The 27,596-nt window shown below is 49.1% G+C and overlaps 1 protein-coding gene across 3 annotated transcripts in view; it reads right to left on the bottom strand.

Annotated features, from left to right (window-relative positions):
• Positions 1-5,322: 5,322 nt before the first annotated feature.
• TBC1D22B (TBC1 domain family member 22B) overlaps positions 5,323-27,596 on the bottom strand; it is a 38,410-nt gene continuing 16,136 nt past the window's right edge. For 2 of the 3 annotated variants that reach the window (XM_030561239.1, XM_030561240.1), the window contains exons 8-13: positions 26,900-27,014; positions 12,922-13,028; positions 11,354-11,429; positions 8,773-8,900; positions 8,376-8,471; positions 5,323-7,409 (exon numbers count right to left, since the gene is read on the bottom strand). In XM_030561239.1, the coding sequence (XP_030417099.1) occupies positions 7,281-7,409; positions 8,376-8,471; positions 8,773-8,900; positions 11,354-11,429; positions 12,922-13,028; positions 26,900-27,014 (651 nt within the window). In that variant the 3' untranslated portion in view covers positions 5,323-7,280. Of the gene's footprint in view, positions 7,410-8,375; positions 8,472-8,772; positions 8,901-11,353; positions 11,430-12,921; positions 13,029-26,899; positions 27,015-27,596 lie in introns of those variants that run through there. The other variant, XM_030561242.1, reaches the window with a different exon arrangement.

The following is a 27,596-nucleotide window of genomic DNA, read 5'->3' as shown; positions in this document are numbered from 1 at the left end:
CACCTCTGCCTGCAGTCACTGCCCCCTGATCTCTCCCTTCACCCCCTTACACCTGTACCCCGTACACACCCCTTCAGCCACCTCTACCTGCAGTCACTGCCCCCCGATCCCCCCGTCACCCCCTTACACCTGTACCCCGTACACACCCCTTCAGCCACCTCTATCTGCAGTCACTGCCCCCCAGTCCCCCCCGTCACCCCCTTATACCTGTACCCTGTACACACCCCTTCAGCCACCTCTGCCTGCAGTCACTGCCCCCCGACCCCCCGTCACCCCTTTATACCTGTACCCTGTACACACCCCTTCAGCCACCTCTGCCTGCAGTCACTGCCTCCCGATCCCCCCGTCACCCCCTTATACCTGTACCCTGTACACACCTCTTCAGCCACCTCTGCCTGCAGTCACTGCCTCCCGATCCCCCCGTCACCCCCTTACACCTGTACCCCGTACACACCCTTTCAGCCACCTCTACCTGCAGTCACTGCCCCCTGATCCTCCCTGTCACCCTCTTACACCTGTACCCCGTACACACCCTTTCAGCCACCTCTGCCTGCAGTCACTGCCCCCCGATCCCCCCATCACCCCTTTACACCTGTACCCCGTACACACCCTTTCAGCCATCTCTACCTGCAGTCACTGACCCCCGATCCCTCCCTTCACCCCCTTACACCTGTGCCCTGTACACACCCCTTCAGTCACCTCTACCTGCAGTCACTGCCCCCTGGCCCCCCACAAGCCCCCAATCCTTCCCGTCACCCTCTGACACATACACACCCCTTCAGCTACCTCTTCTCTTACATCTCTACCTGCAGTCACTGCCCCCCGCCCCTCACAGCCCCTGATCCTCCAGTCACCCCCTTACACCTGTACCCCATACACACCCCTTCAGTCACTTCTACCTGCAGTCACTGCCCTCCCTGGCCCTTCACAGCCCCCTAGTGCCCCTGCCCCTCACCTCCCCAGCTACTCCTTGATACCTACACCCCTGCACACCCCCTGCAGCCGCACAGCCCCCCCCCTTGGCTTATCTCCCCCTCACATCTCTGCTCACAACCACTGCTTCACAGCCCCCCCCCGAGTCACCACCTTATACCTATATCCATCCCCCACACACCCCTTCAGCCATCTCTTCTCTTACATCTCTATCTACAACCACTGTTCCTGTGCCTATTGTCTGTTTTATTCATGATTAAGATTTGCTGTTTTTTTTTTTTTCGTTTCAATGTTGTCTGCTATCCATTTAACAGCTATGCTTGTGGGTTGCTTTTTGTCTCTTGTTGAAATGTTTCCACTTGAATTTTTAATTGGGCCAAAGCCAGAAGGTATCACTGAGGAGACTTCCTTAGTTTAGTGGTTATGGTACTGAGCTGTGGTGGTGTGGAGGCCTTGGTTCAATTCCCATCTCTTCTGCCATGAAGGGATTTGCTACCTAGGCTGTTCTGTTTTTTAATTAAGTGGGTGCAGGAGGAAAAAAAAATAAAAATGAATCACTCTTGTCCCAGACCCCTGCCCAGGCTGTGGGAGATCCAGTCCCCCCTCTGCCAGGGGACTTGAAGCTGGATCTCCCACATCCCAGGGACTGCCCTGCTACCACCCTCTGCCCCTCTCCCAACCCCCTGCCCCACCCCACCCTGCCCCCTGCCAGGTGGGTGGTTCTTAATTCAAGCCCCCTTCCTTCCTCAGGAAGACAATGGCTCCTGTGAATGAGAGGAGATTTAAACAAGGACCCCCCACCTCAGTCACCTGGGAGAGAGGAGACCCCTCTTCAAACCCCTTTTAAGGGGTAGAGGGAGGACTCAAACCAGGATCGCCTGCATTCTGGGCAAGAGTCCTAACCATGGGACTATAGAGTGATTCTAGCTTTTTAGTTGGCCCAATGAGTAGTTAATTAAAGTGGAACAGCCTCAATAGGCAAGATTGAAGGAAGCTCCCTGTTCAGATCCTATCTCATCAGGCAGAGGGGGGAACTGAACTAGGGTTGCTAGCATCCTAGTAGCAGACCCAAACCACCATGCTAGAGAGGGCTGCTTATGTTTTAGCCCAATTAATAGTGAATTAAAGTGGAACAGCTTCAATAGGAAAGATTGAGGAAGCACCTTGTTCAGATCCCCTCTCTTCAACAGCCAGAAGGTAGATTTGAACTAAGGTTGCTAACCTCCCAGTAGCAGACCCTAACCACTATGCCAGATTGAGCTGCTCATATTTAAGACTTGCGTGAGCCCAATTAATAGTGAATTAATGTGGAATGGCTTCAAGAGGAAAGACTGAGCAAATTATCTGCTCTGATCCCTTCTCCTCATCACACAGAGAGGGAAATTGAACCAGGGGTTCCTATGGTACAGGCTGAGTGTGTACCTGTAATTCCCCAGATTTGTGTGGTGTGGGGTTGTAGCAGGTCCTGAGTACACTCATTCTCAGTTCACTCCCTGGCTCAGTGTTGTTTGTACCGCCATCTAAAACTCTGCTGGAGTTCTGTGGGTCAGAGGAAAAGGGAGATTCTAGTCACCACCTGACCCCAACACTGTACTAGATCGCTATCTGACATAGCAGGTCTCAAGCCAAGCTGGTTTTGCATTTTAGAGCACTTTAAAATTAAGCACAAGTCCTTTGCCAGGAGGAGAAGGGAGTTGTAGCTCAAGAAATTCCTTCTCTATGACCACAAATTTACACCAAAGCCTTATACTGGTATAGTTTAACTTTTAAACAGAAATGCTACTGCAGCCTTTGTATGTCTCTTGCACTGGCTGGCATTCCCTATGTTGCTCAGAGCAGCTCCACTTTGTAGAACCAAAGTGAAAGTCTACTAATGCTGGGCTTAATGGCTTTTGGAGCTGTGTTGGTCAGCTGAGGGGAAGGCTAGTGAGGCTTGTTCTACATAAACACTGCTCATTTTTGCCCCTAGTATTGTGCAAAAGAAGAGTGATTTCATCCCATCCCAGGAACAAGCATGAAACATCAGCTGGGGGGGTGTCAGTAACCTAACGGCATGCTGTCATTTATAAGCCTACTCCCATTACCTACAACAGTGAGCAGTTTTGAGGGCAAAGAGGCAAAGCACTCAGACCTGATCATCTGTCAAAGCTGATCCAACAGTCTTGGGAGGTAGCTACGTCTCTGGCTGTTGTAGCTTTCTAAATTAGGACCATTACTTTGAATTCATGGCATGGACAGACGTGAGCTAACCAGAGAGTTAAAGAACCAAGCAGTAGCTGACAAGTAGTCCTTGCGCAGTTGTCACTAGCAAGATTTGAAGGTAGGTACCTGCAAGCCAAGCCAGCTGCAGCTTTTTCAGAGTCAGCAGCCTATGACTCACTAGTGTCTTTATTGTACTGTGGGGAGAAGCAAGCATAGGATAATAACATGCACTAAAACAGGAACAATGGCCTCCTTCAGGTAGCACCTGAAAGGTGCAAATTATCAGTCATACATAGGGAATCATGCAACAGTTCAATTTCTTCAAGTGTCTGTCCCCTGTTAACAAGGGATGGGCAATAGATAGCATGGAATATCTGGCTCCTACAGTGATGGTGCTGCCACCTGCTCCAGCAGCCATCCTCCCATTTCTGCAGTATAACTGTGTGAGTAGCTGTGCAACAAGGAGATATAAATGCTGCAGGGAAGATTTGGAGGGCTTTGAGGCATGCAGCTGTGATGAGTGTAGCAAGTGGGTATTAAACATATCAGAGAGATTCTGAGGGGTGTGTTAGAAACATTTCAACTATGCAAATTACTGTGACTTTTTCTGAGTGAATATAGCTCAAAGGAGAGTTTCATTAGACATGCAGTAGCTCATAGTGCTATGTAGGGTTACATAAGAGTATGTGGTTATACTTTGTTATTCACACAAGACATTCTACAGCCCTTCTCTACTATGAGTCATTACTGTTCTATAAGTAGTTTACATTTACTGTTCTTGAATTCAGTGATAGTAAGATAATTACAATTGTATTATGTGGGTTTTAGACTTTTCTCCAGCTGAGCACATAACATCAAAACTTAGAGGTCTTAGCTGCATAATGTCATAAAAATAGTAGACAGATAAAACTTTTCTCAGACCAGTCCATTCTATAAATGACAAAATGTCGTGTGACTGCACACTTTAGCTTTAACTGCAGCCCAAAAAGTATAGGAAGATGCATAAAATATATCAGCTGGGGCTAAACAGTTTCCAGACGTTCCAAAGCAGTCCTGTTTTGAGTACATTGTTGCATTATCAATTGTATTTAGAAGCTTTCTGCCAATTTTGATCAAAATTAAACAATGCTTTTACAAGTTATGGCCCTTTTTGTGATTTTATGATTTTTTTTCAGGCAGGCACAGGAAGAGGATTGCATGCTCCTTGACAAGTCAGCAGGCTGGTGGGCTATGGAGAAGAGGTGAGAAGATGGAATTTTTGCTCTTTAAGGTTCTGCTTTGAACCCAACCCAGGTCAGTACTGGCCAGAAATTGTCACCATCTGAGGCGGCAGCATGGTCTAGTACAGTGCTTCTCAAAGTGATGGTCTATGGACCACTGCTGGTCTGTGAGCTATCGGCTGCCGGTCCATGGCTAGTTTCCTCATAAGGGCATCGAATAGGATAATAATATGGCACCGGCCCCCCACATCGGATAGCTTGAGAAGCTGTGGTCTAGTAGACAAGGCCATGGCCAGGGAGTTGAGACCTGGGGCAGTCACTCTCCACTCTGCCTGTGTTGTCTATTTAGATGGTGAGTTCTTGTACTATGTGCACGTACAGTGCCTAGCACAATGGAGCCTCTAGGGGCCACAATAATAGCCACTAAGTAGCCTAATGAATTGGTCCAGGTGCCAATGGGTACTTTAGCTTCCATGGTGTTTACCGCAGCATGTTTCCCTAGCAGTAAGATTCTTTTAAATTAAATATTCCATATGAGACGCAGGTTTTATGGAGTCTAGATTCACAGATGGTAAGGCCAGAAGGGACCATTATGATCATGTAGCCTGATCTCCTGCATAACACAGGCCAGAGAACCTCAACTACAGCCAATCATTTGTGACTGAACTATAGACTATCTTTGGAAAGGCCTGGAGTTTTTAAAATCAAGACTAGAAGTGATAGAGGCTGTGGGGCTGGAGGTTAATTCAGAGAAGAGAGGAAGCAATAGTCTAGCCCTTATGTATAGGTTGTTGTCCAAAGACCTCAAAGCACTTTACCAAGGAGGTCAGTATCATTATCCCCATTTGACAGATGAGGCACAGGGAGGTGAAGTGACTTGCCCAAGGTCACCCAACAGTCCAGTGACTTCACCTACACCCCTTCTCTCCCCCACCAACAAATAAAATAGCTTCTGGCACACGTTTTAGTTGGGTTTTTTGTTTTTTAATTAGTCATGTTGAACTAATGACCATTGGGTCGCTCTCTCAGAGAAAACAACAAAAGGCACACAAAAAAAGTAAAGTCAGAATGCCTGAGACAACAACTCCAGATTAGGAAAGCAACTCTTGAGACACTGGTTGGAGCTTTATTGGCAACACAGCTCTCACTTTTACATTCTCACATCCTTCAGCCTCTCCAGCAATCGTTATTTGACTAATGCCACTGGGACTCTCTTTCCAATAAGAACAACTACTCAAATAATAACCAGTGCACTCTGGTCCCCCGGGGATATGCCGAGATCACCCCTTGGAGCTGAGGGAGGATCTCCCCCTGTGAATAAATTGGCCCCAAGAGATCAATGTTTGGCACTGAGATGGCGCCTTCCGGCAGGAATAAAATGTTACATTAAAACATTCAAATTTGGGTTTTTAAAAGCACATTGAGGCAAGGTCTGTGTGTGGAGCATAGAGAGGGAGGAGTCATGTGGGCATAAGCCATCTCCTCTGTTTGCTCTGCTTCCCAGGAGCGCAGACAGACACACAAGAGAGCCCAGGCCTTTCTCTTCATGGCCCTGAAGAGTCAATGGGATGATCTGATAGGGAGGCAGGAGAAAAGAAATAGATTGATGCACATTCCCCTTTAACAAGGATACTGCAGTGACGTACAGTAATGGCCCAAGCTGCCACAGCAGATGATAACCACACTACAGTGCCTGGGGAGATTACTGGAGTACTCTTCACAAGGGCATAGCCAAGTGTGGAGAAGGCTGGCCAACACCCCACAGTTCACATCTTGGCTCTTCCAGGGGCTGCTCCTCCCCTATCTCCTCAAAATACCCAGCCCCTCTTGCACTGGAGGCCACTTGAAACTGATTTGTAAGTTTCTAGTTGAGTTTTCCTAATAGGAATTCAACACTCGTCTCTTAATGTGCTAGTGCAGAAATGCCTACAGCTCAGCAACGCCGAACGCCAAAGGAGACCGGAGCCCTACCATACTTGTACCTAGGCAGCCTTTGCACGCATGAGACGCATATTATAAATATAAAATCATATCTGCTACAAACAGAAGACGTATATTGTACATCTCTTACCCATATACACAAGACCACAATATACACATATGCCTTGGAGGAAGAGGAGTGTCGTCATGGAAAGAGGATTTCAAGAGGCACAGCACCCCCCCTGCCAGCCCTGTTGGGGGGTGGGGTGGGGGCTGTGCGCACAGCAGGTCAGATCAGTCACAGGAGGAGTCTTGTCCAGTGGACGTGTGTCACTCAGGACAGTGCATGGATGAGCCAGCCTCCGTCACACACGTGCACCCCCTACAACATGCGTGCACCCATGTGCTGCATGAGAGGAAGAGAGAGTGCGCGAGCATGTCTCCTGTTATCCTTGAAGTGTTGCGTTTCTTCAGACACTTGGAGTGAAGCTAGGCCCTGAGAGCTTTTTGCATCCTACAGCACTGCTGCCCTCAGAAAGGATTCCACCCGGGCCGGTCTCTGGTAAGGCATTTTCGTCTGGGAGTTGGATCAAACTGTGTCTGAAGGGAAAATGGACCCAGCTGGGAGTGTGTGCGGGCGTGTGCCTGGGTGGGTTAACAAGAGGCAGCAAGGCTAAGAAGGCTGGTGACAGCCAGGCCTGGCCTGCAGGGGCATCCAGAGGCTCAATCCTTGGCTCAGTTTATACTTAAAGCCACAGAAGCTGCCACTCTCTGCCTCCTTTCCCCCCAGACTTGGGCCACCAGAACGGCGTGGAATACTGATGGTCGTTTGAGTGGCACATCCACACATGGAGTGGCAGGCAGGCACACACAAAAGTTAAGACAAAAGTCGAGGTGAGCTTTGTACAGCTAGGAGTGGCTCCTGGCCAGCGTATCCAAGGACTTCGACGACGAAGTGCCACAGTGATTAGATCAGGCCGGGATGGGGAGACTGAGTCCTGGCACCTATCGGCGGTAGTGATTGGGGGCATCCGCAAACATGTACTTGAGTCTGTAGGCTTCAGCAAGGAGGAGTCCAATCTCTTCGTTGCCCCAGTGTATTGTGGGTAGGTTTTGTAACAACATTAGAAGACCCTGAAACAAGGGGAAAAGGGCTTCTTATTTTGGGAGGCAGTGGAGCAGGGATTTCAGCTGTAGGGCAAATTTAGATCTGGTATAAGCAGGCACAGCAGAACTGAATAATGATATGTTCTAGCTTTAGTATACAGAGCACTTTCCATCCATCAATCTCAAAGTGCTTTACAAAGGTGGTCTGAGGGGGAAACTGAAGGTAGAGATAGACATAGCTTCATCAGCACTGCACATACACAGACACATACATCACTCCTGCATGCTGGCGGCCACCCGAAGGTGGACAGCGCACCCTTTATTAACCATCCTCACTTATCCATGGAAAATGGGGTCACATCCCCCAGCCCTTTTCCTGATGCACTGAAGCCTTCATACCTCAAGTCTGCAGCACACAAGTGTTTATAGCAAACAGGCCTGATATCAGCACACATGAACTGCTCCCTCGTTATCCAAATGGATTTCACATTCCCTGGTCCATTGAAATGATTGCAGTGCTCAGACCCCGGCAGCAGCAATAACTGCATACCCCGCTCTGCGTGAGAGTTGGATACACACCCTGGTATGCCTCTCTTCAGCTTCCAGAGGATCTCAAAGCACTTGTCAGAGGTGCACTAACGGATCCTCACAACCCCACTGTGAAATACAGCATTAACACTCCAGCTTTACAGATGAGAACCACAGCACAAAGAGACACAAGGTCAGACATTGAGTCTGTGGTAGAGGATCCCGGAGCACTTGGCTCTGTCCTATGCTCAGTGTAACCAACCATGTGTCCTCTGTTACGTGGTTATGGGGTGGAACCTGGGTGTATGATCTGATATATCACTGGTATGCAATTAACACACACGCACAGCTGCATGCAGTGCATCTCACTGCTTGATGTTTAACCACCTACACATAAACCACCCACCGGGCAATTACGTTGGCCACCCTCCTCCCCACCAGCGGGGCTGCCCCCCAGGGATTCACCTGGAAGTCCTCCTCATCCAAGATCTCTTTTCGCCACTTGATCAGGAACGCGGCACAGACGTACAGGTGGAAATGGGAGAATCCTTCCTGCTCCGACTGGAAAGGACACAAAACTCTGGGTCAGTCCTTGCAGCAGTCAGCGTGAGGATAGCACCGGCAGGCCCAGCTTAGCCAGCCTTTGCTCCAAGCTCTCCCCACAGCAGGCCTGTGGCAGGCACTCAGGGTTGGGCTGCACGAGGCAGACAGGAGGGAGCAAGTCACTTCGCTGCTGCTCATCTCTGGGCGCCAGAGCCTTCCTAGCACTGCACCTGCCTCACACCCACAACTGGTGAAGCTGTGCCGGGGGCCTGCCCTAGGGCAAAAAACAGGGAGGCTGGGAAGTTTTAGTTCTACGTACCTGGTAGGTGTCCCACAAGCGGATGGTGCAGCGCAGAGGGAGCTCCCTCATCAGCAGATTGTTCATCCAGCGAAAGGCAAACTGCAAGTATTCGACCTCATACTTCCTAAAGTGATTGTGTACCTGCTCTGAAACAGCACATTTCATTACACATCTGGATCCCCATAGGGCCCAAGGCTCTGTGTGCTAATGCCCTGCCCCTCAAAGCACTCTCAGGACCAATCCCCTCCCCTGTCCAAGTACATTTCAACCCAATCCCCTATCCCCATTAAACCAAGCCTCCTCCTACTATGTGCATTAAAGTCCCTTGTTCTGTTAAATGATGCCTGCCTACCCCCCCCCCCCACACACACACAAGCATTTCAACCAAGTCCCTCCTACCATGTGCTCTCTGGTCAAATAAGTCTGACTCATGCCAAACCATGCCCTCGCCCACATGCCTTCCAGCCGAGGCCTCTTCCCTGCCAAGCCATGGCCCCAGCTGTGTGCCTTCCACCTGAGTCCCTTCTGCCACTTAATCCACCCCACCAAAACCATGTCACCTCCTGCATGCCTTCCAGCCAACCCAGCCCCCTTCCTCACCAACTAACTCCGTCCCACTTCCCCTCTCCAAATCAAGCCCCACTTCCAGCCCCTTCCCATGGTTTAGCTTCTGTTCTGATTTGGATACCCTCCGGCACAACCACTGGTCAATGGGAACCTCATGGGGGAATCGGAGAGGAATTGTTAAGAGCACAAGCCTGCTCTATGCCTCAGGGTGTATGCTAGAATTCCAGAGGGAAATCATGTCCATCAACAACTTCCACCCTATTGAATTTTCCAGAAAAGACCCATCATATCACTGCAATCAGGGATTACTAAACAGTAATAAGTCACCAGGACCAGATGCTATTCACCCAAGACTTCTGAAGGAACTCAAATGTGAAATTGCAGAACTACTAACTGGTATCTATCGTATCATTTAAATCAACTACTGTACCACATGACTGGAGGATAGCTAATGTGACACCAATTTTTAAAAAAGGCTCCAGTGGTGATCCCAGCAATTACAGACCGGTAAGCCTAACTTCAATACTAGGAAAACTGGTTGAAACTGTAGTTAAGAACAGAATTATCAGACACACAGATGAACACTGTTTGCTGGGGAAGAGTCAACATGGCTTTTGTAAAGGGAAATCATGCCTCACCAACCTACTAGAATTCTTTGAGGTGATCGACAAGAATGTTGGAGAAGGGTGATCCAGTGGATATAGTTTACTTAGATTTTCAGAAAGCCTTTGACAAGGTCTCTCACCAAAGGCTCTTAAGCAAAATAAGGAGTCATGGGATAAGAGGGAAGGTTCTCTCATGGATCAGTAACTGGTTAAAAGATAGGAAACAAAGGGTAGGAATAAATGGTCAGTTTTCAGAATGGAGAGAGGTAAATAGTGGTGTCCCCCAGGGGTCTGTACTGGGCTCAGTCCTATTCAACATATGCCTAAAAGATCTGGAAAAAGGTGTAAACAGTGAGGCAGCAATTTGCAGATGATACAAAACTACTTAAACTAGTTAAGTCCAAGCAGACTGTGAAGAGTTACAAAGGGATCTCACAAAACTTGGTTGCTGGAGAACAAAATGGCAGATTAAATTCAATGCACATTGGAAAACATAATCCCAACTATACGTATAAAGTGATGGGGTCTAAATTAGCTGTTCCCAGGATCTCTTTATTGACTGGTGTGATTGTGGGTAGTTCTCTGAAAACATCCATTCAATGTGCAGCGGCAGTCAAAGCGAACAGAGTGTTGGGAATCATTAGGAAAGGGGTAGATAATAAGACAGAAAATACCATATTGCCTCTATATAAATCCATGGTACACCCACATCTTGAATACTGTGTGCAGACGTGCTCGCCCCATCTCAAAAAAGATATATTGGAATTGGAAGAGGTACAGAAAAAGGCAATAAAAATGATTAGGGGTATGGACCAGCTTCTATATGAGAAGAGATTAGTAAAACTGGGAATTTCAGCCTGGAAAAGAGATGACTAAGGGGGGATATGATAGAGGGCTATAAAATCATGACAGGTGTGGAGAAAGTAAATAAGGACATGTTATTTACTCCTCAGAACACAAGAACTAGGGGTCACCAAATGAAATTAACAGGCAGCAGGTTTAAAACAAATAAAGTATTTCTTCACACAATGCAGAGTCAACCTATGGAACTCTGTCAGAGGATGTTGTGAAGGTCAAGACTATAACAGGGTTCAAAAAAGAACTAGAAAAATTCATGGCGGATCGGTCCATCAATGGCTATTAGCCAGGATGGTGAAGAATGGCGCCCCTAGCCTCAATTTGCCAGAAGCTGGGAATGGGTGACAGGGCCTGGATGACTTGATGATTCGCTGTTCATTCCCTTTAGGGCACCTGGCATTGGCCACTGCTGGAAGATAGGACACTGGGTTAGATGGACCTTTGGTCTGACCCAGTCTGGCCGCTCTTATGTTCTTACAATCAAACTACAGGGGGTGAGAAACAAGAGGTGTGTACAGCATGACCTCCCCCTCCTGCCTTGCTCCCATTTGGATCTCCTCACCACCTACCATCGATCCGGCTGACTAGCTCCTCCAGTGCTTTGACCTTCTTCTGGATCCCTGGCTGTGCAAAGGTGTAGTTATCCTGCAGGAAGACAGTGAGAGTCAAAGACAGCAGCTACTGTAGTGAAAGCATCCTGGGGCTTGGAACCCAGCTAAGAGACCTGCTCTCCTTCTGCCTACTCTTGGGATCACTAAGATCAGCTGTCACACTTTTGCTAAGAGTCCCTGGATGTGAATTGTCCAGGAGACAGTGAGTTTGGGGTGGTGGGATCCTCTGCTCTTGAATTCACTTCCCTGTTGGGGAAGCTTGCTGCCAGACCACGCCCAGTGTAAGCCAGAATCCCTGGAAATCATGAGCATTAGGGTTTTGCTTAGTGAGCAGGGCGGTCTAGTAGTTAGATATACAGACTGAGAATCAGGAGACCTGAGATGAAATCCTGACCCTACTGGGCCTTGTGCTGTAGACTTCCATAGGACCAGGCTTTCCCGCCTGGATTCTATTCCCAACTCATGCTGTGACTTTAGGTGAGTCCCTCAACCCCTCTATGTCTCAGTTTCCCCATCTGTAAAGCAGGGGCAATTTTGTAAGGTGCTTTGAAATCCCCCAATTGGTGCTAAGTGGTAATTACCCTATTTTAAGTAGAAAGTGTTCGACTTTGATGTGTCTAATTGTGTGTTTTGTTTCTTGCTATGTACGAGGGGCTCAGATCACAAGAGAGCATGCTTGAGAAATCTCAAAATAAGTGAATTTGTGTCAGGCTGCAAGGAAAGCAGTCTTGAGCTTACAGAGCAAAATTCCTTTTTAATGGGGACATAAATAGGCAGAGAAAGAGAGAGTACTTAATTCTCACTTTGTTAGGAAAGTCGATCCTGATAAAAGAGGGGAGTGTTTTTAATAAAGGAGACAGAGGACATCTGTTACTGCCACTTGTAAGTCCATATTTCTTTCTGGGACCCTGATCAAGGAGGTCCACAGGCCTCTGTGGGACCACAAGCCAAGGAGGGAGGGGTAGAAGTCTACAGCTCTACGGGGCAATAAGAGGCAGAGAAGTGGGGAGCTGCACATGTCTGGGGAAGAAGATGCAGCATGTTTACTAGGGGACAAGACGCATGAGAGATCGGAGAGCATACGCATAGGGACAGTTCTCATCAGAGAGGAGGGGTGTTGGATGTGGGAGTCGGCGTGTGGGGAAGTAGGACAGCAGCCAACCGCTGAACAAGCCGTTTCAGAAGCCAGGCTAGAAGGGGGTCAAGAATAACCTTAGCACAACAGCCCTGGGAAGAACAAGAGGGGACTAGACACAGATTAATGACTTGGACAAGGCTACTGAGTAATCAGTAGCTGAGCCAGGATTAGAACTCAGAAGTTCCTGGCTTTGAGTTCCCAGCCTCTAAAACTAGGCAGGATTCAGCCTGTAACCAGAGGGGTTAGGTACAGGGAGATCACTAGGAATGTCACTCAAGTTGGGGGTGTCGCCTGAAGGTGAAACAAATGGCGGACACTGAGACTGCTATCTAAGAGAGAGGGGGGAGCAGAGGGAAATCTGCTCAGGCCTATTTCCCGGTGCACTTACCTGTATGCCATCCAGTAGTTTGCTCATACACCAGAAGCTGTCGGCTTCGATGCTCCGCAACACATCCTGAGACAGGGTCGTCACGTCAAAGTTCTCCACATCCTCTTCTATAAAACAAAAGGTGGAGAGAATCCAGAGGACGTGTTTCCAAGGTTGTGGTGAGAGGGGGAGAGAGGTCACGTGAGCACCTAGTATCTTAGTCAGGATCCTTTAACGTGGAGGAATGCCAAGCTGAGTTCCCCATAGTGCCACTATCCTTGCTGCAAACACATTTCTGTGTCCCTGGCTTTGAGTCACTCTTCTGCAGCTGGGATCAAGGGGGAAAGGGGTGGGTAGAACTGGTTCATGGCAGCTCTGGCTTCTAGAACAATATCTGTAACAAAACTGTGCAGCACAGCAAAAAAATCAGCCTGGGAAATCTGGAAAGCCCAGTCCCCCAGCACATGGAACACCATGCTGCCTTGGGTTCACCAGTAACACAATTATTCTTTGCAGGGCAGTAGTGCCTATAAGCCCCAAGCACAGATCAAGACCCCGTTGTGCCAAGCGCTGCACAAACCGAGAACTAATAGTGCTTACAATTTAACAGTGCCCTTTACCTTGACAGGGGAGCTCTGCCCAGAGCTACAGTCCTGTCCTGTAGATAAGCCAGTACAGACGCTTCAGTGGCTGTGGGCTTCCTTACCAGCTCTGGTGCTACTGGCTAGAACTGTATCCAATCATCTAGCAGGCTGCTAGGTGGGTACCAGAGGCCTACAATGCAAAACACACCATCCCCAGGCACCACATCAAGGTCACCACAACCAGTGAGTCACTTCCTTGCTTACAACTAGGCTGGACAGAATTCGATTTTTATTTTTGAGAATATTGAGGTTTATTTGTAAGCATTTTCATCAGTTTAAAGTGTCACCGTTGTGGGAAATTGGGGGTGGTGGTGCCAAACAATAATTATTTAATGACAATAGGCATTGAGATTCCAAAAGTGAAAGCTTTATAATCATTAAAACCTAAAGTGTCAGCATCACATGTCAGAATGTACAAAATAAATATTCTTAAATCAACAAATCACGTGTTTTGACTGCTCATTTGCTAGCCCATTCGGAACAAACCTAATTCAAAAGCCTAATTCCCTGGATTTTTGACTCTTAAGTTCTCAAGCCCCTTGCCTAGCTGTACATTTTGATTATTATTAATGGAAATATTTTTTGTGGGTTTGTGTGCACTGAAATTGATGTTTCTCAATATTTACCAATAAAAACCTGATCCATCCAAGCTTACTTACCACTTCCTTTGAGAGTGCTGGTGGTGTATTAAAGCAAGTCCCTAAAGTCAGGCCCGCAGGTCCAAGAGAACCAGCCATCATCTTGGATCAGTGAAACAGTCTATCTGGAAGCTGGGTGGGGAAGATCAAGGAGACCAGTCTGGGAGGAAAAGCCTGTCCAATGGAGCATTTTGGGGCGGCAGGGGAGTTGGCCCCATTTATAGTCCTAATCCATCCCTGGAGGCCGTGGGGATGGCAAGGTGGTCACACAACTACTCCCTCTGTGAGTAGTTATGCCCTAATCCAAGATGAGAGAGGTGCCCGAAGAGAAGCACACAGCATAGATCTAAAGCCTGGGATTCAGATAGGGATGAGGAAAATGCCACCAGCCACTCAAACCTTGCGTTCCTTTGCAAAGGCAGAGAAGGGGCTCCCTTGATTGCATATTTGATTTGGGCTTGGTTCCTCCAGAGGCTGCTTGAAGCAGTTTCTCCTTGGGCTCCTTCCTGCTACACTGATTGCCAAGCCAGAAACCCTGGAGCTTGAAAGGCAGCAGAGATATTACCAGCATGCCAGCTCTCTGTGTTCAGTAGCGGTTGCCCTGCTAATAGATCTGACAGCTAGTGGAGAAAGTGCTCCTGATAAGGGCTGGTTCTGCTATTAGAACCGGGATGCTAAATGTTGCCCACCACATGCAGCCACCAGAAAGATAAGGACAGGCCACTCGAGCCTCACGCAGAGTTAACAGCTACTGAGCAACTGACCTAGTTCTCTGAAGGCAGGTTAAAGGGGTGGAGAGCTCGAGCCCACAGCAAAGTCAGCAGCCCTGGGATGCAGAACAGACAGCAAGCCCTATGTAGGGAATTCAGGAAGGGAGGGACCCAGTGACACTGCTGCTTAAAGTCAGAGTGCCTATCACACCAAACAGCTTCACACCCCAAATCAATTCACACCCCAATGACATGCACCCCCCTCTGAGGTGGAGGGTAGCAGCTGTTTAACAGGAAGCAGCATCACAGGGCAGCAAGGAGAGAAGATTGCTGTCATGGCAGGGGAGATTTCAGGTACATGGAATTTAATTGCCTGAACTGGAATTTGGCTGAGATACCAGGGTCTTTAATGATGCAAAGCAATCAGGGCCGTGATTGTATCTGAAGAGGGTAACTAATGCCATACAGGGAACAGCGCCATCTACTGGGTCACCAGCCACCACATGCGGCAGAACATGAGATTGCCTGGGAGGCTGCTGTTCCAGCACTAGTCATTGATGCTGCTTCCATTGTCTGAGGAGCTCACAACCCAAGTTATCCTGTCTCCGCAGGGGAAACCTGCTGTTTGGCTGAAGTTTCACAGATTCCAAGGCCAGAAGGAATCATTGTGATCTAGTTGGACCTCCTGTGTAACACAGGCCAGAGAACTGCCCTGAAATAATTGTTTGAATTAGAGCAGATCTGTTTAAAAAAGATCTCCAGCACTGGCGATTTTTAAATCAAGACTCAATAATCCACCACAACCCTTGGTATGCTGTTCCCCTAGTTAATTACTCTGTTAAAAATGTCCCCGATTTCCAGTCTGTACAGAACACCATGTGACCCCAGTCTTCTGCCTCGGCTTGACAAGCAACACCCCACTGCTTGCCCGCAGAAAGGGTGTGTTGGATTTATGGAGGATTCTTTCGGGCACCAGGCACAATCTCGTTCCTACAGGAAGGGCATGTGGGAGATGCCCGGCTCTCACAGTCTACTTCCTGTAGGCCTGACTTCTGCTGAGTTTGGTTCTGTGTCTGCACAGCTGTCATTCATGATTTTATGGAGGAAAAGGCCCACGAAGATGCACTATGCTTGGCTATAGAGCCAGCCTGCCAATGGCCCCAAATGCCGTATGTGCAGAAACCACTTGAAACCTGAATGCTGCCAAGGTACCTCCTCTGGTGACCCTGTTCCTTCTAGCACCTCCCCTCATCAGTATCCCAAAATGCCTTGCAGGGTGGGATGGGCTCTTACTCCAGGCAGCAGCCTGGTCATTCTGTCCACTGCCCTCCCCTCAGATCACTCCCTTGCCGGGTACATGCTGCTGCTTCTACACAGATGGGGCTGGTCAATGACACCTGAGCAGTCTAGTCTCCCCACCTGCAGTGCCCAAAGCCAGTTGCCCCTTCAGTCCACGCAAGTACTGATGACGACAGTGGTGTGCTGTGCCCTCTATAGCTCCTTTAATCTGAACAGCTCCAAGCGGCTTTTCCCACAAGTCACCCTGCACCCCTAGAAAACAGGGAAGCCTCATGACCCCTCTGGCTACTGATAGGCAAACAGAGGCAGGGAGAAGTTAAGTGACTTGGCCACAGTCACCCAGCATGTCGCAAACAGCATTAGACTTGGTGATTTGGGACTCCCAGTTCCATCTCCCACTCCCAGGCTGCAATTCACAAGTCCCTTCAGAGCACAGCTCAAAGTTTGGAGAGGCCAGTATAAAAGGCTACTGGATTTTTTAAAAATAAATAAATAAATAAATCAATATTGGCCTTGAACCTAACACAAGCGTATCTGGCTCCAGCTTGTTCTGAACTGAGCCGCTCTGCTGGGATGAGAAGCCCAACTCCCAGCAGGAGAGGAAGCTGATCAAGCTGATTCGGCACCAGCTGCATCATAAATACAGATTTCGTTTGGGCCTTGGGTGGGAGCCTCTTTTCTCTCTGCATTTCTAGCCTTAGACATGGCCATTCTCAGGGTAGAAAAGGCTGTGGTTTGATTCTGCATCAGAGTAAAACGGAGGGTTGAGTAATCGGAATGCTACGAATCCCTGACATCGCTCCCCCTGCCCCTTCCTGGGCAAGTGATGTTTATTCATGAGTCTAAGAACAGAGACACTGATCTAGGCTACAAACATAGATCCTGAACTCGAAACTCAGCAGGACTATGCCATTTTCCTTGCCCAAAATCATGGGAGCTAGACATGCAGATTTCATGAACCTCATGCTCAGGGCATAAGCCAATTCCTCGTTACTAGGAGGAAACCTAAGATTTTCCCACAGCTGCCTAAGTGAGGTTTCTTGAACCTTCCTCTAAAACGTGTCAGAGAGAATCCTGATCCAGATGGCGGAATGGACAGGCCATCACTAGGGATGTTTAAACATCCATCTGAAAAGTTGGCTCATCACATCCATACCCACTGCAGTTCCACCCTTTAAAGCAAGATCTCACAACCAGGGTTTATCCCGGCAGCTGTAAGCAACATTTCTCCTCTCCTCACCACTGCTATTAGCTGCCTCTCTCCACCGCAGAGACAGCTGCAGTTCAGTGGTGTTTGGAATAAACAGCGCGGCAGAAGCATGGTCTAGTGGTTAAAGCCAGACAGAGCTGGCTTCTATTTCTGGGGCTGCCACACACCATGCATGGGACTAAGCACATCAGCCCCTTCTCTGCCTCAGTGTCCCTTGATGTAAAACAGGGCTCATACCTCCCTACCTCAGAGGGCTGGCAGGAGACTCGGGGCCCCATTTCCAGAAGTGCAGAAGCATTTGCGTCTCCCCTCAATCTCCACTGGATCTGCAGGTACTGAACACTTTTGAAAATCAGGCCCCACTGAAAATAAGGGATGAGGACTGTTAGCTTTTGGGGGCAGGGCCAGCATTTTGTTCTAGGTTCGTACTGCACCTAGCGCACTGGGGTCCTGCGTGTCACCACAACAGACATAACGAATAGCAGGTGCCCAACTCCCCTTGAAACTGAAAGGGCACCACATTCTCTCAGCCTGTGCCCACCTGTCCTAACAGGTTGCTCAGAGGGAAAGTCCTAGAGACGTGCAGTGAATTGGGTGCTGGCTGAGAGCTTAAATCACTGGTGCTCGGTTCCAATTAGTGGAGTAACAGGATTCACCTTGACCCTTAGCATCCCCTGCTTCCAAATCGCATGCGACAGCCCTCCAGAGCAGCAGGGCAGATTGCACAGCCCCGCAGGGAAGGCAGCCCGCTGGCCTCCCAGCAGCCAGGGAATGGAGATAGCAGCGGGGCACTAAGCATTCCAAAAACAGCTGATGGAATGGGCAGTGAGGCAGAGGCCACTGCTGGAGTCTCTTACACTCAATCAGCAGCGATGGGGGATTTGTTGGGTTGGGAGGTGCGTGACCAGGCCAGCAGGCGTGACGGCTCTTAAGCATCTTCTGAGCCAGCACAGGTCTGAAAGTTAAATCTGGCTCGGAGCAATTAGCTGTGATGAACTGACAGTGGCGCCCCTGCTGTGCAGCTTCAAAAGGGCCCCTTCCCTCTCCTCGTGCAAAATGTGACAGGAGAGCGCCGGTCTCTGCAACCAGCCTGGTGCATTAGAGGGGCAGCATGAAAGATTTTCTTCTGGGAATGTGGCGGGGCGGGGGACTCAAGATTTCCAGACTAGTTTTTCGAATCCAGCTAATTAGAATCACAGCAGGCACACGCTGCTGTGGTTTCAGTCCCTGAAGGGCATGCAGAGCACAAAAGGCAGTTCTTCCCTTTTAACAGGCCCATGAGCCTCGGGGAAGGGGCGGGAGGAAAGCTTCAAACTCAGATCAGTGTGTGACGAGAAGTCGTGAGCAGCACAACAAGATGACACTGCCTTACACACAAGGCAGTGCCACTCCAAGGACAGTCCAGAGATTGCCCTGCACAAGGCAAGAGCACAGCGGAACTCACACCCAGCACCTGGTGCTTGAAGTCAGGGCATTGGGAGAAGGCAGTGTTACCTAGTGGATAGGGCACCAGACAGAGTCAGGAGACCTAAGTCTCATTGCTGGGTCTAGGCAAGTGGCTGCGCCTCTCTGTGCCTCAGTTTCTCCACTTACCCTGTCTTATCTAGTTAGACTGTAAGCTCTTTAGGGCAGAGGCTGTCTGCATCTGTCCAGTGTCTAGCACAATGGGGTCACTAGAGGCTATTGTAATGCTAATTAATAACAAGAAGATGAGCAAATTCATTTGACTGAATCCCAAACCCACCCTGGCCCTGAAATTCTTGATTTGCTGCTGCTTAGGAATCAATGGAAGAGGAGGGGAAATGCAATTCTAATGAAAGAACGACCTGTGCCCCACTTAGGCCCTTCCTGGGCGCTTCACTTGTGCTAGAAAAGCTGGAGGTGACTCACCCTAGGGTGATCCTGACCCCTAACTAGTTTAAGAAGTTAGTTTCAGGTTCATCCAGCAGCCACCATGGCTCATGTCTCTACCTGAGGATGTCTGGCCTGGAACCAACCCCAAAGCTGAGGTTTATATTTAACAGACTCTTATTTAATCCTTTGTTAATTTCTGCTCATCATCTATCAACAGGAGTAGTAGGTTCTCTGGCTCTGGGTTTTCATAAGCATTGGATTGTTCTTCTGTGTCTTCCCCCATTGTTCAGAACCACAAAGGATTGTGTTAGTATTTTAAAACTTAGCATCCTTCCTCCATGACTCCCCCACATAGGTCCAGAGCAGATGACGACACATCAAATGGGAGACCTCCACCACACGCCTACGTGCTGTGGGAGCGATGCTCCTAATTCAGTGGGGAGCATGCTGGCAGCAGGTTCACCCTGAAACTAGGGGAGGGAACATGAGACTGGTGAAAGATGCCATCTTTCAGATGCCAGGTCCCAGTCCTGACCAACAATGATCACAGAAGATCTCATGGCACTGCCCACAATTGGAGAGCCCAGCTGGATTCTGCCACCTTCAATTTCAGTCAGATACAGCATTCTTTGCTTCTTGTCCCAAGCTAGACTCGGGCAGTGTCGCTGTGCACCAACACCTGCTCCTTCCCACCCCAGAGCTGTCTGCAGCTCATGGATTCAGAAGTGAGCCCACTGTAAGTTTGTATTTTTATTTCTATAGTACCCCGGGAGCAGCTGATGCTTTGCAGACCAAAAATTAAAAAAAAAAGGACAACAAGTCTCTGCCCTGGGCTGCTTACAGTTCAGCTCAGACCAAGGAGGAAGGCACTAGAGATACCTGAAACTTAGCATATAAAGGACAAAAGGAGAGAAGTGGTGGATCAGAGATCAGAACAGGAGGGACAAATTAAGGAGCAAGACTAAGGGCAAAGTCCACATATCAGTGCTGGTCTTGCAGGGAGGTGGTATCGTGCTACAGGAACTCAGTATTATTCAATGGACTTCCCCCTGCAGGGCAAGAAACCTCCCAAAGCCAGGAGCCCTGGAAAGCCAGGACAGTAAATGCAAGGGGCAGGGGAAGCTTGCACTGCACCTGGCTGTGGCGTACGAAGCTTGAGGCAATGCTGGTAGAGGAAGAAAGCCTGCAGCACGTGTCCAGCTCCCTCCTTCAGTACTGCTACTCACAGCACAGATCCCCGCCCCCTTCCGCCACTGACTGGTTCGGAGGCAAGTGGCACAATCAGGAGGGAGGCACGAGCCAACTATCCTGACAAACAGAAGCTTTGATAAACCATCTCCCTACAGCACAGTGCTCAGCACAAACAGCTGTTCTGCCGCATCATTAAAAAGGCCCCACAAAGAACCTGGCTAGTCAACATATGGCTCTGACTGAAACTGAAAGGGAGCCAGCAGCTCTGGGGATGCAGGAGGCTCTAGCGCGGCTGTGGCCGCCACTCCAGCACAGGGCGCCTGGGGCGGCGTTGCGAGCGAATGAGCACGCCCAGCTCCCTGCTGTGCCAGGTGTCTCATTGAGGAAAACAACACTCCTGGCACTGGAATCTCACCACCCCCGGGATCTGCTTGGGGAGCTGATGAAACTGACTAACCCTAGAATTCCAGACCACCTAGCAGTGGGGCAGGAGCACCAGCACCTTCCTGTGAACTTTGACCCCTTTTCCCCTCTCCATTCCCATTAAGGGATGGATCATTCCAATTCTAATCACAGCACCTCAGCTGCAGGGTAGGTTGCTGTCTCTGTATTATGGGCTAGGGAGGAGCTGTTGCCTGGATACTTACACCTGTTCCTCAGTGCACAGCTCTGCTAGGGATTGGACATGTGTACACTGTACATTGATGGTAGAATTACTATACTAATGGCTTGGTTAAAGACAGATTGTAGGATAAAAGGGCCCAGCCTGAAACATGCACGCTGCTATGTCTAGCATTTGGCTAGCTGAGTCTAATGCCAACACTTACAGTCAGGTCCAGGAGCCAGTCAGGACTCTGGCCAAGCACCACTCACAGTGGCTGGATAGTTCTCTTATTAGCTGCTGTGAAACAGGCAGTGTCTTAATTACCATCAGTAAGCTTCAGAGTTAACACTAACTGGGATGTACAGGGACAGTTCAGAGGATTGTTCTTATTTGCAGACTTGGTGAAAAAACAGAACAAAGTACAGAACTGAGGTTCCTTTAGCAACGGCCAGGGACTAAAAACTTACTGTTATTAAATAGAAATGTAGACATTACAACAGAAACTAGTAGGAGCACTAAGCAGTGCTGGTACAATGCCCTGGCCAGTACCGGCTCCAGTCAACAAGGAGAGAGTACCTTTACAACCTCCTTCTGATTTAAAGGAGCAGTATGGATCCCTAGTCCCACTGCTGTCCTTACCCTACACCGCTGCTTCTCTGAAAGAAAGGTAATGCTGGTGGCTGTAGAGATCATCCTTCCCTCCAGAAAAATGATGTGGTTGTGGGATGCTTGGGTTGTTAAGCAGCCCATGTTCTCTGGAAGTGCAGGAACATTCAACCCCAATGCCCCTGACCTCTCCCCTACCTGCCCTAACTCAGGTTAATTTGCTATGGGCTGGTAAACTGAGGCAGCATTTCACCCAGAGGTGGGTGCAGGGAGGCCAGGGCATAGTGCAAAGTGCTCAGAAAGGAGCTCAACAAGCACAAAATAAGCAGCAGTGATTCCTGGGAATTACATGTATCTATCCTTGCCTCCTTCCTCAGCCATTTGCAGCCACCTGCGCTGAAATGAGCCATCTGCACATGTTACTCAAAGGCCAGCTTGCACCTCCCAATTGATTGCTCAGCCACCCACACCTGCAGGATGCAAAACAGCAGGCGCAGCTGCTGCTGCAGCCTTGATGCCTCCCACAAGCTCTTCTGGCTGAAGGCACCAGCTGAAACAAGCAGCGCTCAGCACTCTTCAGCTGGAGCCATTGATCAGATGGGAGCAGCAGTCGCTCCATAGATAGATCTGTTGCTGGCGGAGGCCCAAGGCTTCCGCAGGCTCTGCCAGCTTGCTGAGACAGCTGTGCTTGGTGCAGCAGGCTGACACAGAACATCCTGGGAACATATACACCGACTCTCTGCTGTGGAGGCAAGGATGGGACCGAGAGACTCAGCTGCAACCCACCTGCTAAAGATCTCAAAGCTGTGAGCATGGTGAGAGGGAGACAAAAGGACCTTCAGTGAAAAGCAAATGCAGAGACAGGGCTGTTCTCCATCCCAACACCACCTCACTGGGAAAGAAACAGGCAGCAGGAAATGACATCGCGGAACTGAAGAAGGAAGCTGCTGGCTTTGAGCTTGTGAACTGAGCACATTTGATACTGAAGCCATTGAGAGAGTAGACAGTGCCCTCCCTGTGTCTTTTATGAGGTCACGTAACCAAAACCTCCATGCATGGCTTCTCCCAGAACCTCCCCCTCCGCTTCCAGTTGGTCTGAGCCCAGACAAGCCCCTTGGAGAGATGGTTCTGGCTGCTGCTTGGTTTAACTCTTGGCCTGGCCCTTGTATCGGCTGCAACAGAGAAGCCCATCAACCAGAGACACGTATTGACCAGCCGATCAGTTAAGGGGAGAGGTCGTAATTGACCTGTATGAGAGCTGCTGCTGCGTTGGCTTGGAATACAATACCTGCTGAGGCATGAGGAAGGTTAACGAGTCCCAGTGACCTTCCAAGCTGGGCTAATCTATCATTGGCAGGGGAAGCTAAAGGAGAAACTAGTAAGTCTAACAGTAAAAGGCTCTGCTGTCAGCTTGGACTTGTGCTGAACAGTTAACTCCCACCTCCAACATAGCAATTATTTCCCTACACCACCCCTGGGAGCTGCTTTGGTCCTGCTGACTCAGCTGGCTGCAGGCTCTGCCGTCAGGGGAGGGAGACATTTGGAAAACGCTCTAGGTCAGATCTAGAGAGGATGGTGGACATCCCACTAGATGAACTTGCAGGGGAGAAGGATGCAGGGAGGAAAAAAAAAAAAAAAAAAAAAAAAGGTTCTTTTAGGCTGCACATACTGAGTGACTTCTGACAGCCAGCCACACACACAGACTGTGGTGGGGCAGACAGTTGTCTGAGTAGGAGAAGGAGCTGAACGGGGGGAACAATGGTTTTAGATGGTCCACGGTGGGTAGGAATAATGGGATGAAGTGATGGAGGAAGCTCTTCCCAAGGAGCTCTGTTAGGCTGAGGTACAAGCCCCAGGGTAAATGAGGGGAGCACCAAAACGGAACACCAATTTGGACCAATAGGTTTGGAAGATGAGCTTTTTAATCAGGAAATAAATCAGTTTTAATTTCATTGTACATGCCTAAACCAATGAAAAAAATCTTCCCATCGATAATCGAAGTTTAGAGATGGGAAAATGTGGCAGAGAATTTAGTAGAGTTTGATTTAAGCTGATTTCCTTTGTATATTTTGACCCACGATGTTGACATCTGTGTTTAAATAGTTACAAAGTGTTAACTGTTTGCATCTCAGCATCTACCATCATTGCATTATTGTCTAATTCCCTCTCCACGGCCTGATCTCCCCACCCCAAAGTTTCCCACAACTGTGAACATTTAAAATAAATTGAAAAAAAAAGCTTCAAAATGAATATTGATATTATCCACCGATCTTAACTGAATTCTGCCAAGCTTAATTATAAAGAGACAATCCTGCGCTGGCAGGGACTGACAAAGGACTAGACAGGCTAATGGCCTCCTTCCCATTACTGTAGTCCTCAGAAGTCACCAATCGCATTCCTTACAATAGGGCTCCGGGGACTCTTTGGGCCCCATTTACTCCAACAAAATGAACACAACAGACTCTACCTCAATCCTTTTCCTTTCAAACCACCTGCCAGATTCACCACTAGAGGAGACCGTCCATTGCTGACTCATCCACTTGCCAAGAACACGCCTCCCCCCCGATGTCTGCAGAGGTCTGAAAGCAAGTGGTGGGTCTGAGAGGTTACTGCTCTGATGGTCGAGTGCCATTCTCTAGGAACTACCCCAGTCAGGTCTCCTCTGCTACCACTATGACTCATCTACTATCCACAGGCATGCTAGACGCTCGGGCCTGGCAAGCCAGAAAAGGGTATGACCAGTCCGCCATACGTTCTTATCACAGATGGATCTAATGGGCATAAAGTCTGCAAATGGCTGAAAGACCATTGGCTGGAATTAGTCTCTGCCCTCCCTCCCCTGCAATGGCCACTTCTGGGTAACCACACTGAATCAGCTTTGGCCCCGGAATGCACTCCCTGAAGTGGGGCTGATACAACTCTGTGGGCATATGCCAATATATGTCAGAGGGTGTAGGACCGCAGGAGGGCCCCCTTGGTGGGGGTGGCTCTTTGGGGCTGTGCTGCACCTATCCTAGAGAGCGAAGGCTTGTACCTCCTGGGGACAATACCTCATGAGATGTGCCTTTTAAAAGCACAAGACACAAGGAAGAGTTGCCTCTGGAGGGGTACGTCTCCTTACAATGAAAATCCACCCCAGGGGACCTCAGTATAACAGGCATGAGTCTCTCCATGTTACACCCTATGCAAAGCTGAATGATTAGAGTGGAGCCTCTTCAGGCACTCCTGTTGCAAAAGCCCAGGTAGTACCCCAGCCCTGCCTGATCCTCGGGATCACAGGGGTTAATGACCGACAGAGCAAGAGAGCCTCCGGAACAGACATTTCCAGGAGTCACCTGCTCTGGTACCTGCCAGCAAGGGCTGCTGCACTAGAGACCAGCCCCGGCTCCACACCACCAAGCGAGCAGTAAGTAGGTGAACTAGGGGCTAAATAGTACTATGCACCAGTCCAGTGTATCCAGACACCGTGCAGGGTTCTTCCACCTCTCTGGACCAGTTGCTCTCCGGAGACATGAAACACAAGTCACTCATCCTGCCTCAGGCTTTTGTTGAGCAAAAGCTTGCTACAGAGTCAGAGCACTGGACAACTATCCCATTAAGAGACTAAAGCTCATTTCACTTGTGATCCAAACTGGATTTGAACCCAGGTCTCCAGAGACGAAAGGCTGAAGCATTAAGCTGCTGTGCCCCTGGAACCAACTCAGTGAAAGGGCTAATCTCTCACAAGTCAAAGATTTTGCTCTATCCCATGTTTCAGGAGCAGCTTCCAGCAGGAGGGAGCTGTTCAGTGAGAAGGCTTTGATCTTAAGGGCTAACAGGAATGAAACCCAATCAGGGCCTGTCACTGTGTGAAACAGACAGACATTCAAACTAGCATGTCTGTTACAGCACGGACTCCATACTGTATGGGCGCACGTGGACACAGAGCATGAGGCCCTATGGCATTTTCAACCGTAAGAGACCAGCCCCATTACCCACCGGCGATGGACAGTGTACCAGAAGTTTTAGACTAGTCCTGCACTCAGCCAGGCAATTCACTCGACTCTGCCTCTAACTCAGCCGATCAGAAACAGCAGGGGCTTGGGGCCATCGTGCACCATGGTGTCACTATAATAGCACTTACAGAGCACTAAGTTACAGACTAGCCAGGGGCCTGCTCTCAGCTGCTTCCAGGACACAAGTTCGTTCCATTTGTGGATATTTACATAGGAAAGGAAATTCACTAGGGCAAAAAAACAGCAAGCCCCTTTAGGCTTCGTGCCATTGCTTCCCCAGACCCTTACGCAGAGCACAATCCTGAGAGATGCTGAGCACTCTCAGATCCCACTGAATGCAAGTGGAAAGGACTTAGCCCCTCACAGGATCAGGCCCTTGGAATCAGACACTGTGTCGCAGGTACTGATCCAAAGCCCAGTGAAGTCAGAGGAAGTCTTTCCATTGACATCAGGGTACTTTGTATCAGGCCCTTCATGGGAGTTTGAAGATGCGTTGAACCTCACGACAGACTAGCCATCCCGTTCCTAATAAGGTTTTCTAACCCCCTATGTTTAAAAAGCAGCAACAAAAGCTTTTGTGGGGCAAGGAGCAGTTTGACTTTAAACATTCTCCTGTGAAACAGTGAACCCAAACAAGACAGCAGAGACTAGAGAACTGGCACTTCAAGTGCAGATCAGACAGTAATGAAACTGACCAGCTAAGAAGGTGAAACTTAAAAAAAGGGCAGACCAGCAGAAGTGGGAGAAGTCAGTTCATGTTTTCAAAGCGCTCTGGTTGAATCAGCTGTGGCTGCATTAGTAACACGGAGCAGCAATCTTATTTTTATTTATTTTTTTAATTTAAATGGAGTCCCTTTATAGCTCCCATGTTCGGGCGCTGAGTGAGTGCCAGCTCGGAATTCCAGCCTGAGAGCAAGAAAAATTCAGTTATGGGTTTAAGCAAAGCCTCAAAACGAATAAAAGGCTCCACTATGTGGAAAACGACAGCCGGATTAAGCACATTCAAATGTAAATACACCCTTGGCACTTTCGCCTCTGCTGAGCCCTGTATGTTAGGTGACTAAAGCCAATCCAAAAGGATGAGAGAAGTGGCAGGAAGGGTAAGGTGCAGCTCTAGCTTTTTGCAGCAGTTGAATAGCAAAGAGATCCTCTCCAGCAAGATTAGCTTGTCTGATCCTAACAATTCAGAACCACTGCAGCACCACCTCGAGGAGCAATTGCATGTTCTGAGCATCAGATGTCACTTACCAACATGTTCGGAGAGGAACACGACAAAGAATGGAGTGACCAGGTCATTAATCCCCTGGACGTAGCCACTGGCTGGGTGTCGGATGGCCCAGATAAACAGGATTCTTTCAAAGATCTATGAAAAGCAAGGAGGAAAGCCAGACACCTGTGTTAGCCAGGCCCAGAGGAGCGGCAGAGAAGCATGCATGATAGGCAGATGGGGCATGGTGGGGGGGAGGGGAGAGCTATCATGGTTTGGCAGAGCCATTCCTAGCAGCAACACTGATAGGATAAAAAGCAAGCTAAAGAACCAGGACTCCCTTGGGTGTATATGAAGCACAGATCCCCCTCTCAACCCAGCCCATACCTCCCCAAATGTCAGCGTTAGTTTCCTTGGTGAGTGAACATGGAGCCTGAGTTTCTAAAATCCAGATGCAGCCCTGGATGTGGTGTCAGGCCCTTCCAAAGGCCAGGTCGAGCTTTTACAGTATTAACAGAGCTGTCCGACTGTGCTGAAAATTTCCAGAGCGGGTTACCCGAGACGTTCGTCTGCACACAAGCCTGAGCCCTTTAACTCGCAGCACTGTTAGACAGCTCCCGACTAAGCCAGTTTCCAGCTGTGGAACGTCCAAGTTAGATGCCAGGCTGCTGTGTCTCTCTGCTACAGTAGCACATCCTTGTTATGGGCCCCAAAATAGTTCTACAAGTAGGGCACCCC

Source organism: Gopherus evgoodei, chromosome 4, assembly GCF_007399415.2.
Source record: "Gopherus evgoodei ecotype Sinaloan lineage chromosome 4, rGopEvg1_v1.p, whole genome shotgun sequence".
NCBI lineage: Eukaryota > Metazoa > Chordata > Testudines > Testudinidae > Gopherus > Gopherus evgoodei.
This window is presented reverse-complemented; position numbering and strand designations above follow the sequence as displayed.